The sequence below is a fragment of the Sylvia atricapilla genome, chromosome 6 (genome assembly GCF_009819655.1).
Source record: "Sylvia atricapilla isolate bSylAtr1 chromosome 6, bSylAtr1.pri, whole genome shotgun sequence".
In the NCBI taxonomy this organism is placed as follows: Eukaryota; Metazoa; Chordata; class Aves; order Passeriformes; family Sylviidae; genus Sylvia; species Sylvia atricapilla.
In genome coordinates this window covers 3,539,135-3,552,031 of record NC_089145.1, presented here as the reverse complement: position 1 = coordinate 3,552,031, position 12,897 = coordinate 3,539,135, and the positions used below count along the sequence as shown (strand labels likewise).

The 12,897-nt window shown below is 44.7% G+C and overlaps 1 protein-coding gene across 2 annotated transcripts in view; it reads right to left on the bottom strand.

Annotated features, from left to right (window-relative positions):
- Positions 1-8,497, bottom strand: part of CSTF3 (cleavage stimulation factor subunit 3) — a 48,190-nt gene extending 39,693 nt beyond the window's left edge. For both annotated transcript variants that reach the window (XM_066320485.1, XM_066320486.1), the window contains exon 1: positions 8,284-8,497. In XM_066320485.1, coding sequence (XP_066176582.1) covers positions 8,284-8,313 — 30 coding nt within the window. In that variant the 5' untranslated portion in view covers positions 8,314-8,497. The remainder of the gene's footprint in view (positions 1-8,283) is intronic.
- Positions 8,498-12,897: the final 4,400 nt, after the last annotated feature.

The following is a 12,897-nucleotide window of genomic DNA, read 5'->3' as shown; positions in this document are numbered from 1 at the left end:
ATTTTTTTTTTTTTTAGATCTAACACTGTTAACACAAAGTAGAATAAAAAATTACAGTGTGAAGATCACCTACAGACATTCTCAAAATACATGCTTGTTACAACCCTAAATGATTCAAAGCTTATTATTAGGCCTGAAATATTGTTCTGATCTGTACTGGAAGCAACTTATTTACTAACTTTCCAAACCTGGTTCATTTTTAGGTAGATCACATCAGTACAAAAACCAGACCAACTAAATTCTTGCCTTTGTGAGATGTAACAATATAACCCTTAAATCACTACTACAAGACCTTGCTGGTGAAATGTTCCCATTTCATTACATAATTACTGTTAGAATATTCAACTCTAATGTATAGTGCAGGAGGACTGATTTACCATGCAGAAAATGCTAAAAAAAAAAAGCTGCAAAGGCTGTCAGTTTCTCAAAGATTATTTCAAGGAGTTGGTTTTAATTCTTAATATTTGGTCTAGGTCCCAGACTCCCAGGTGGGTCAGGCTGGAAGGGGACACCTGGTGCAGCATCCCTGCCCCAGCAGGGCCATCCCGGAGCACACTGCACTGGTCAGCACATCCTCCTGAAGCTGGAACAGACAAACACCACGGACACAACCAACACTCCTCTCTCTCGAAGGTGTCACCACTCTTTAGAATGACAAGAAGGTGGTGACTGCACCAGTTCTGAACATTTTTCAGCATTACCAGGGTTTGTATCAGTTCTACTACAGGGATTTAATTCAAAGCATATCCCTTTAACAGTACTTTTTAATAAAACTACTTATAAAATGGAAACATGATCAAAAACGTTGCAGAAGTGTTAAATGGACACGTTAGTGGCAAATATGCAAAAAAAGGAAAAGAAAAAAATCAGTAGGCTGGGCTTTATAGGAGTTTAGCAACCTTTTGATTCACTTTTCAAGCCCTTCTTAACACTAATGCAGAGCAGTGCAGCTTGGAAGGCAAATACCACATCCCACAGCAAACTACTATAAAATGAATTTGATTAAAAAATCAAAGTAGCTCAAAGCTGTCAGCTCTAAAGTAGTAAATTTATAAACTTAAAAAGCTTATAAACTTTATAAATTCATAAAGCCATATGAATGAATAGTTTTACATCCCTAAGTCCATCACAATTTTGATTCTGTAGTACCAGGCTGTAGTTCATCTGACACAGGCCTAAGATGTAAAACAGTATAAAACCAGTGGTTTAATTTCTTCCCAAATGACATACATAAATGTAATTCAGCTTCTAGAAACAGCTGAATGTTCTTCATTCAAAAACTGAAGCTGAAAACTTCTGAAGTTTAAAATTATTTCTGTAAGCTACCCCTATACAGATGACCCAGAGCTGAAATGTTGCTAATTCAATAAAGCACCAACTCAAATACATCAACATCAGTGGGAAGCACTGCTTCTCACTACAACCATCCCAGTGAAATCTACTTGTGTCATATAAATTATTCTGGATACGTTTAGACAGACATGCCTGGCAGATGTACCATTCATGTCTGCTACAATAAAAAGAACCCCACCCTACAAAAACACAAGGTCCTGCACTCTAAGTACTGACTTTTAAACAAGGTAAAGTAGAATGGGCCACTGAAACACCTTTCAACTGTTTTAGCAGTAGTTAAGTTGTATTTCCTCCAATCTTTCCATTTTGCCATTCTCCAAAAAAACAGGCATTTCACTGCAGTGGCAACTGAGTTAAGATTTGCAGGAATTTGATTTCACCTATGCAGATACAGGGTCATAAACTTAAACTCAAAGGCAGAAACAGCTCAGGAAAAAATAGACGAGGATAAGATGCACAACCATAGCAACCCTAAATTAAATTTGTATGTTTGATCCATGAATCAATCTGAGCAAGAAGCACAGTTATTTTGCTGGAAAACAAAAAGTACTGATCTTCTAAGTTGTCAAATAATTGTTTGGCAGCAGATAAAAGTTCTCCATTCAGTTATTCAGACAAATTATAGGCATCCTATAGAACTGAAAACAACTCTACAATGATCACAGTCTTAAACTGGACTGCCTGGACTTGCTTGTACCTTAGGTCCCACAGAAGAAAACACTCAACTTCTCAGAACCAGTGAGAACCCAACCCTCTCTCCTGTCCCTTTCCACCTCCAGCAGAGGGAAAAGCCATCCACATCTCAGGGACACTCTGCACTGCAGGCAAACCAGTGCCCAGCCTCTACCTGAGCACAGTAAGGCCTCATTGCATCTTCACAAATCATCATTCCCAATAGCCTGGAGGAACCAACACTCAGGATTTTCTGGACCGTTTTGCCAGGACTGAGTGTGTGAGCAAACACCCACTGTGAGGACTAACAGCTACTGCAAGCACACAGCAAACGGAACCAGGAGCCTGACTTTTAACCTAACTCAACTCCAGCCAGGAAGACATGTGATCCCAGTTCTGAGAACTTTATGTTGACTGCCTTTTGTGCTCACAGCTGCTGTGATCACAGTTCAAGGGCACAGAGCTTTTGATTATGTATTTCTCATTGTACTGCTTGCACAGCAGCCAATATCCAAAACTGTGAACATAAAAGTCTTGGGTGTTCACTGCCATTATCCTGCCCCTAGATAAGCATTTTCAGATAAGCTCATCCTGTAACAAGTCAGTACAGGGAGTTAAATCAGCAGAAAAATAATCCTGCTAGAAAAGTGATTAACTTTTTAACGGTTCATCCTCCTGGTTTCAGAATCAGATGCAGAAAAAAGGATGCAAAACCATCAGGACTCCAGCAACCCCAATTTAGGCCAGCTTAAATACCATCAAACTGAACCTAACCAGATACTGGCTTTTAACTTTTCTTTACTACCTGAAAAAAATACTGCACACAGACTGTAAAAACACTTTTTTCCTCTGCTTTTGGTTAACTATGTTCAGTAGATCTCTGCATTATCAGGATCCTATCCCATAAACAACTCTTTGAAGGTAATGGAATTATTTCAGCACTTAAGGTTTTTCTACAAATTGTTACTACCCAGTCCAGTTCACAACTACCCTTTTATAATTTATACACTGACAAATAGCAATAGATTTGAAGCTTCACAGACACTGAAGTATAAAAGAGCTTTCTAAAATCTGAGGAGACCTAAACCCAAATTTTCTAGGAAGAAATCTAGGAACTCCTTCCTGCAAAATACATCAACTGCACAAATTCCAAGTCTGAATTCATAAAGAATACCTGAGGGAACAAAACCAGAGGAAATAAATTAGTATTTGTTTCCACCAAAGGAATATTCCTGGTTTATACCATATTCCTAAAATCAAGTTTCCTCAGGTCTCTTGAATGAATCTTCACGACTCCCAAGTGGCTAAGAAAATACCTAAACACCTTTAAATTATTTGCAAGACTAAATACATACAATTATTTAAGGCATCCTCCTGTTTCCATAAAAGGATCCTCTGCAGTGAAAAGGAAATGGGTTTAAAACAACTGCTATATCCATGAAGTGGCCAGCTCAAGATGTTTTAAAAACTACCACTAATCAAGAAATAAGAACTTCTACAAACCAGACATGTAGGCTGTTGTATACTAAAGGACATTTTTAATGGCTAGTTTCATCAAGTCGCTTCAATATGCAAAAGGAGGTTTCTGGACATCAAGACAGAAGCCACTGTTTGGTGGTTCTGCCTGCCTGTTGCACACTTTGCCACAGCCTGGCCTGTAACAGATTCAGTGACTGAAACTTCAAATATATTAACGTGTAACTTAATAAGCATTGTTAGTTGTTCAGTTGGCTAAATTTACAGTTGGTCTAGTCCAAGGCTTTTTTCCCTTAAAGTTTATTTATAGCTGCATGTGCAGAAAACAAGTTTTAAAGTCCCTTCCTCAGTAACACATCCCCAGGAGAACTGGAGTTTCAGCTTATCAATCCTTGCACTTTCTTCAATGTTTTAAATGCCTTCTTTTCTACACTGAACCACTTGAACTGTGAAGAGCCTTGAAAAAATTGTGTCCTTTAAGACTGGATCACTATGAGCAGACACAGCCCAGCATATTCATCTTGACAAAAAAAGGGTACTTTTTGTTAAGGACTGCCCCATCCCAACATAATCTGGGCTCAAAAAAATAAAAATTAAAAATTAATTTAGATTAATCAAAGTTTTAAAATTACTAATTAAAATTTTAGTCGAAAATAAAAAAAAATCAGATTAGTAATAATTATCATTCTTTCCTCACAGGACTATTTCCCTAATGTTGGACTGACACATTTCTCACTTGAACGTCTTACTGGCATACCTGGAACTTACTGACTCTGGAAATGCACCTAAATTATCATTTATTTACAACTGTGTAGAAATTGCCTTTAACCCCACTGCATTACAAACTCTGAAGCTTTCCTTCACCAATACTTGTACTCGTTCTGTCTACTCTTAAAGAGGTTTCTCTGAAATGGCTCCTCCTGTGATGTTAAACCCACATAATCATGCAAGAAAAATCTTTCTGCACTGCATGCAGTGATATTTATTTTTAAACTACTAAAGTTAACTACAACATTTACTATTCTCCTTAGCACGCAGAGACTTTCAGGATGTACCACATCAAACAGACACAAGGAGAGGAAGGAATCAAAAGGGACAAAAGTACCATCAAGAAACCAGAACAAACTGGTTTTGAGGTATTTTCTATAGTCACAGGGACAATACAGACTTTTTTTTTCCCACAGCTTAATCTTAGACCAGATCCATATTCATGGAACATAAAAATGCGTCACAGACTGGGGTATATATCTTAGAAACACTAATTGGCAATGTGAAATGCATGTTCTAACCTTAAAAGATCAGAAGGCAACTAAAGCAGGGGCAAAGCAGATGTTATAGAATTTTCAGAGTTGATGCCTGGCAAGTATTTATAAAGTGGGGGGGAAAAGTGGGGACTCTGGGTTTTGTTAGCAAGCACATGAAACAACCATCACAGCTGATATGAAATGAAATGTGTACATCAAGGACCACAAAAGCATCAAGACATCCAGAGGTGCAAGCATGGGCTCCTTGTAACCCTGACACGTTAGGCTGGCAAGAGCCTGTCACGGAATCCTCTGGCAAACAGTAGCAGGTGCAGCCTTTCAGTCTACAAAAGTGCATTTATATGATACAGACAGGGCGAAGCGTTTAGTATTCCAGAAACTGACCCTGGAAATTCTGGTTGGTTAAACATCATGGAGGCCTTGCCAGAAGTCTGGCAGGGGTCTGACAGATCTTAAATCCTCACATGATTCAACTGGTTTTTCAGGACTAATTTGGGCCCAGCGGAGTTAAAATAGAGCAAGAATTTAAAATATCCTCCAAGAGTTGTGGCTGCATTGTATTTCTTCATACTCCTGGTTTGCATCATCCTGCTCTGGTTTGTTCTGTAATAACATAATGAGGAGACAATCTACATAACACAGATTAGGCTCCTGATCAACACAGTAAAGCAGCCCAAAAATTCCTGGAGCTAAGCTTGGCCTAAAGGCAGCAAAGACACGTTTCAACGGCGCTGCACCTGGTACAATAAAGCCTCCTAAAGCCCGTGCCTTTCAGCCTTACATTCCCTTTACCCTCCCTCTCTTCCTACGATCAGCATTCCACTCTGTCCTTCCTTCCTACATCACCACAGCTCTGTACTTGCTGCAGACAGCATGGTAATTTATTATTCACCTGGCTGCTTTTCTGGCACTGCCTTCCAAAAGCTGGGAAGTGGGAAGCAAGATGCAGAACCCCCTGCCTGAGAGTGGGTCAAAGCCAAGAGCTCTGCCTTGTCACAGATTTCTCACCTGCATCACACACTCTCACATTTACATCCAATTTGCACAGCAGCAAATTAACTGTGCAGCCCCCATTCCACACTGATCCCTGTGACTGCCGAAGAAAACAGCACTCAAACCCTCAGAGCTGGGAGCCGCAGGTGAAACCTGAAACAGGACAGGCAGCTGCAATCCAGCCTCTGCCCAGCCTCAGTTTCCTACAGCAAGGCACATTTAGAAGCCTCAGAACACTGTGCCTGCTAAGTTCAGGCCCTTCAGCCAGCACTAGGTTGGTCCAGAGCAGCTGCAGTGTGGGTGCCCCTGCGCTGCTCTTCCCCCCAGGGCCACTGGATTTGGGTGCCTCCAGCCCTGTCAGACCGCAGCCACGCTCACCGGAGGCACTGAGTGGGAGCCTCTGTGCTGACACTCCCACGGCAGTGCTGCTAAAGACACCAGGATCTGCATATGGCAACAGCAGGAGCCACAAACACAAGTCTGCCAGGTGAGAAAAAAGCTGGTATTGGAAGTGAAGAAAACTGATGGAAGGAAGGTAATTGAATAATACAATCAGAATCCAAAGGCATTCATCCAGAGGATGGAGCAGTATAAAAAAAATTTACCCAACCTCTAAGAGCTGGTTTTTTGAATGTGAAGTGTTCTGTTCTGTGAACAACATGAACACAGCAATAATAATGGGCAAAACCCAGGGAACCTTAGTATGGCCCAAAGGTTAAACTATGTGCTTTACACAGGCTGCAAAAAACAATCTACAGGTCTGGGAATGCTAAACCCCTCTGAGATATGGCACGTCAGTATTACACCGGCCACTTTATGCAGCAGACACACAGTAACTCAACCTTTTGCTTACCAAATTCTCCCTCGCAAAAGAAAATAAAAGTCTAAAATCAGCAGGGGTGAAGTTAAACAGTAACACTTTACAAGCCACAGTAACACACACCTTACTTTAACAAACAGATTAATTAAGCTATGAAACATTAATGTATTCTTGAGAACATATTGGAGTGGGGAGATGAAATCTGGAACGTGCTACACACCAGCAATAACAGAATTTTGCTGTGGCATATTCTTACTTCTTTGCAGCCATCTATCTCATGATGAAGGGAACCATTCTGCAGAGCCTCCTGCTCAAACATATTCTAACTCACCAGCCTGATCAACTTGGAACACACAGGGAATTTTGGGAAATTTAACCTAAAGAGGCAGAAACTGAGTATTTTACATTTCTACACCTATCCCAGCCACCAAAATAGTGACCTTATAAAATTTACACACCACCCTTTAGGGGTACAGGGCCAGACACACAAAAATTCACCTGTTTTATAAGAAACTAACATTCTACAAAGAAAAAGCCACTTCAAGAAGCACTAAGGCATCAGCTTGATTTTGAGTATTTTTAAAAGCTACACTGGCCACTAAGACACATGACTGTTGTCAATAATTCTTCCCTCAATCAGGAGCTTTCATCCCCACCCCTCCAATTAATACCGACTTTAAATATAATCCCAACTACTAAAAAAAGCCATTTTGGAGAAACTCTACCAGGAAGTTGGAAATCGTTCACAGTAATACCATATTTAAAAAGGCGACACACAACACTCAGGTGGAACTCCCTATAAATTAAGAGGCATGGGTAAATACATACTTTAGTCTATTAAAAAAACCCAACCAAAACCCAAGCCAGATCCTGAAAACTGTAGTTGTTTCACAGAATCCTGGAACTATTAAGTTTGGAAGGGACCTCTGGAGATTCCCTAGTCCAACCCTCGTGGCCCAGGCAAAGTGACATGCTGGAGTAGGCTCCACAGGAATGCGTCCAGGTGAGTTTTGAATGCACACAGAGGGACAATCCACGCCCTCCCCGGGCAGCCGTTCCAGCGCTCTGCCACCCTCAACGTAAAGAAGTTCTTCCTCATGTTGAGGTGGCACTTCTCAGGTTTTAGTTTAGCTCCCTACTAAACGGAACGAACGCTGTACCCCAAAGAAGACTCTTTATCAAATGAACGCGTATTTATTGTTCCTAGTTCAAAGATTAAGTGTATTCGAACAACGCTTTATTCAGGAGGCAGATGGTGTCGTTAGAGGCCTTCTCCATTAAACGCCTTAGTTCAGACAACGCTCGCTTTACATAACACCGCAAACGGCCGCTGTAAACAGCTTGTCCGGGTTGCAATTTTCTTCCCGAGTGGGTCGTGTTCAGCGACCGCGACCGAACGAGACCATGACCGCGGAGCTCGCCGAGGCCTCCATTGTCCGCCCCGGCCTGAGCCGGGAAGGCGAGGGCTGAGCGAGCCGGAGCTCCGGGTGCGTCACCGCCTGGGCCGGGCCGGCTCCGCTCCCCGCTGGCCGAGGGGGCACACGGAGCTCCTCCCGACGGATGGGAGGGCAGGGGAGCCCCGGCCGGGCTCAGGGCCGGGGCAGGGCCGCGCTCCCCTCGGCCCCGCCGCACGCCCGCCCTCGCCGAGCCCACACCGCACCGCTCCCTCAGGGCGCGGCCTGCGCTCACCCGGCCCCCGCTCACCTGGTCAGCGGCGGTTCCCTCTCCGGACATGGCGTGTTAAAACCTGGCTGGGGCGCGGGGCCCCGAGCGGCTTAAAGCCCCTTAAAAACGCTCCTCCGGCCGCAGCCGCCGCGCCGGGAGAGCGGCAGCGAGAGAGCGGCAAAATGGCGGCGGCACCTCCGGCCCGGGGGCGGGGGAGCGGGGCTGGCGGGAGGAAGTGCGTCATCGCGGCGCGCGGGGGCGCCCGGAAGTGGGCGGGGCGGCGCTGAGGGCGCGATGCCGCGCTCCGGAGGCGATAACGCTTCCCGTTCCTTTTTCCTGCCCTTTTTCCTGCCCTTTTTCCTGCCCTTTTCGCTGTCCCTTCCTTCCCTTTCCACACTGAGGAGGCAGAGCTGGCTCCCTGGGGCTGCTCCCGCCCCGCACGGGCAGGATAGAGCCGCAGTGCCCGGCCCGGCCCCGTCCTGAGGGTGGTCCTGGGAGCCGCTGTAGCCGCGGTCATGGCACCCGCGAGAGGGACAGAGGGAACTGAGGGAGTTTAGTGACTTCCAGCGGCTCCTCGCCGGCGCTTTGCCTTCTCTGAGGTGGCGCTAGCGGCGGCTGCCAGCCGCAGACTCGTCCCTTCCACCTCACAAGAGCTCTTGCTAATCGAGGCAAGTTCTAAACACAGGCCGAGATCGCGGTCACGTAAAACCTCAAGGGCACAAGAGGCAGCTCCCCCTAAAGCTATTTAATTTTGTTTACAAAATACCCACCAGCCTGTTCATGAGAAAAGGGCCTTGAATCAGCTACTGCAAGGAAACTGTGCTATATGATAAAAGAAAAAAAAAAATCTATAGGAGGCCCCGCGGATACCGAGGCGGTTTAGCGACCTCCACAACAGCAGTGTAAGTGTTCTTAAAATTGTGTAATACAGAAATACATGAAGTAACTCGATGTTAGTACTGGGGTTTCCTTTCTGCGTCATCTCCCGGAAGTCACTGTCTTAAACCACAGAAATGTGTGGAAAGAGGACGTAGGGAACACACAAATATGTGACCTTCTGAAGCTTCACCTGGGAAAAATAAGTGGAGCAGAGAGTGAAGAGTTACTTGGCTAAATGTGCAGTAACGCATCTCAGAATTTTGATTCTTCAAAAGTGAAATACAAACGTGTCTTGGCAGATAAGCTGTTCTGTCCTTGGAGAACAGGGACTTTGTGATATGAGCCTAACTTGTTGAAAATATTTGAGAAAGAAACACAATTTATTTTCAAAAACCCTGCAATTTTCCAATTCGTTCTTGTAATGTTTTTCCATTTCCTATACAGGAACTAATTCCTTCAAAGTAATTGCTTGAAGCAATGCTGGTGAAACCTCTAATTAGACAATACTTGTGTTATTCTAGGGCTGTAGAGTGTCAGCTGCCTCCCTGGCCTGGCTGATTTTTTTTTTCCTAGTTCTTCAGGTTTATATTTGGTGTGAATGTCAGGGCTCCCAGCCTGAGGTAACTGGGGCAGCAAGGACATGATTACATGCCTGTCTGCTTGGAAGGGCTGCACTTCAATTTTCAGCTGGTTTGTGATAGGAGAATAAGAGGACATTGTTAATACCTGCTGTGCTGCAGTGATCCATACTTAGTTCAGTCATTGGTGTGGAACTTGGTGGCAAGCCAGGAATTAATAAGGAAACTGTGGATTATACTGCTCTGGGAGGGAATGTGGCAGAAATCAAAAATCTGAAGCTGCTCAGGAATTGAAGACTACTGTACCTACAGGTCAGTGGTACTTATAACTGGAAGAAAACGAGAACCTAAGCACATGTTGATCCTTAAAGGCTGCCAGGCCAAGATCTTGGCAAACTGTAAGCAAAGCAAATTTGAAAGGAAACTGCTTTCACAGAGTTGGGGCAGTGTTATCACACAGACCTGACATACCTGTCTCCCAAGGCATTTTAGCAGCTTATTTTTAATACTAGTTATGAAATCACGGGTTTTGTGCAACTATAACCACTAAAAACATTGTTTGCAACCTTATTTTTGAAAGGATTCAATCACAGATCTCGTTATGTTAATTATGTCTGCTCAGTGCAACAGAGAAAGTTTAAGGCCCTTACATTTGCACTGCCTTGTTAATTTCTGTCAGTGCTGAATGTCAAGCTGCCAGAGTGCAGAGGATGCTGAAGATTGTCTTCTCCAGTTTGTCACCAGTGTCACCACACTTGGAGGCTGTGGGCTGTCACCCCTCCTCTGAGATGGATTTCAAACCCAGGGTAAAGGTAAGGACCTGAAAACTGAGAGACCCCATCTTGCTCTTGGCCAGGGGCCTGGTGGGCCCTGGTGTTTCCTCAGCTGAGACTTCTGTGGTGCCTTGGTCTCCCAGAGAATCCATAATCACCCCTTTTGTATTTCTAAATTGACAACACCGAGAGGATTCTGTGAGCTAGAAAAGAGGAGGCAGTCAGAGAACTGCTGAGCCGCTTGGATGTTCATCAATCTGTGGGCCCAGATGGGATCCACCCCAGGGTGATGAGGGAGCTGGCAGATGAGCTTGTGAAGCCACTCTCCATCATTTACCAACAGTCCTGGCTCACTGGTGAGGTTCCAGAGGACTGGAAGTTGCCCAATGTGACAGCCATTCACAAGAAGGGTGGGAAGGAGGATCCTGGTAATTCTAGGCCAGTTAGCCTGACCTCAGTACCCAGTAAGGTCATGGAGCAGTTTATCCTGAGTGTCATCACGCAGCACCTACAGGATGGCCAAGGTATCAGACACAGCCAGCACGGGTTTAGGAGGGTAGGTCGTGTTTGACCAACCTGATCTCCTTTTATGACCAGGTGACCTGCCTGGTGGATGCAGGCCAGGGCTGTGGATGTCTGTCTGGACTTCATCAAAGCCTTTGACACTGTCTCCCACAGAACATTCCTGGATAAGCTGACAGCCCAGGGCTTGGACAGGAGCCCTCTTGGCTGGGTTAGGAACTGGCTGCACGGCTCACTGGGCCCAGAGAGTGGTGGGGAATGTGCTGCATCCGGCTGGGGACAGTCACCAGTGATGTCCCTCAGGGATCTGTGCTGGGGCCAGTTCTGTTCAGTATCTTCACTGATGACATGGATGAGGGTATTGAGTCTTTCATCAGTAAATTTTCAGATGACACTAAGCTGGGAGCATGTGTTGATCTGTTGGAAGGTAGGAGGGCTCTGCAAAGAGACCTGACACGACTGGATGGGTGGGCAGCGTCCAATAGGATGAAGTTTAATGAGTCCAAGTGCCGAGTCCTGCATTTTTGTCACAATAACCCCCTGCAGCGTTCTAGGCTGGGGGTGGTGTGGCTGGACAGTGCCCAGGCAGAAAGGAACCTGGGGATACTGGTTGACAGCTGACTGAACATGAGCCAGCAGTGTGCCCAGGTGGCCAAGAGGGCCAATGGCACCTGGCCTGGATCAGGAATGGTGTGTTCAGCAGGAGCAGGGAGGTCATTCTGCTCCTGTACTTGGCACTGGTGAGGCCACACCTTGAGTGCTGTGTCCAGTTCTGGCCTCTCAGTGTAGGATGGACATTGAGATGTTTGAGCACATCCAGAAGAGGCAACAAGGTTGGTGAGGGTCTTGGAACACAAACCCTGTGAGGAGCCACTGAGGGAGCTGGGGTTGTTCAGCCTGGAGAAAAGGAGACTCAGAGGTGACCTTTATGAGTCTCTACAACTTCCGGAAAGGTGGCTGTGGACAGCTGGGGGTTGGTCTCTTTTACCAGGCAGCACTGACAGAATGAGAGGCCAGAGTCTCAAACTGCGCCAAGGGAAATACAGATTGGATATTAGGGAAAGGTTTTTTACAGAAAGAGTGATAAAGTACTGGAATTGTCTGCCTGGGGAGGTGATGGTGTCACCATCCCTGGATGGGTTTAAAGAAAGGCTGGATGTGGCACTCAGTCAATTTGAGTTGAGGTTTAGTTGAGGTGTTAGGCCATGGGTTGGACTCGATGACCTTGAAGGTCTCTTTTGACCTAATGATTCTATGATTCTGTCTACATGTATATTCCCAAAGGTCATAATTAAGAATGAAACTCATCCTTCAACCAAACTGGTGTTGCTCCCTATTTGACATCCAGTGAGCTGTGTGTTACTAATAGGGTGCATCGATGTCAAACATGAGGGAGGAACCAAAACCCAAGTAGGCTTTGCTGAATTTGTTTTCTCAGCCTCTGCGCTGCTACTGCTGGGGTTTGTAGTCAAGAGGGAAGGAAGCATTTTGGGAGGGGTTGGGTGTTGAGGAGGAGAAGGCAGTAGTGGGATTGAAATGGGTTTTGGAATTCAGTGTATAAGCAGAAAACAACGGTGAATGGACCACTGAATAGCTAGGGTGATGAGTAGAAAATAATTACAGCAGACTACATAGTTGCAGTAATGTATTTTAATAGTGTAATAAGATGTTAAAATTCTGGATTGAATTCTAGCCTCCTCAACATCAATTCATTTGCTTGAATTGCCTATAATTTAATGCTATTTAATACAGTATTGCATAATTTATTTTTTGTAAGCAGCTCTTCAGTTTTCTAAGGGAAGTATAAATAATCCTCATGTCAACTAAACAAGCTTGTTCCAAATCTTGTTCTGTTTTCAATGCAGAATTCTTTCCCAGTGCAAGTAGTTGTTGCCTTTCTA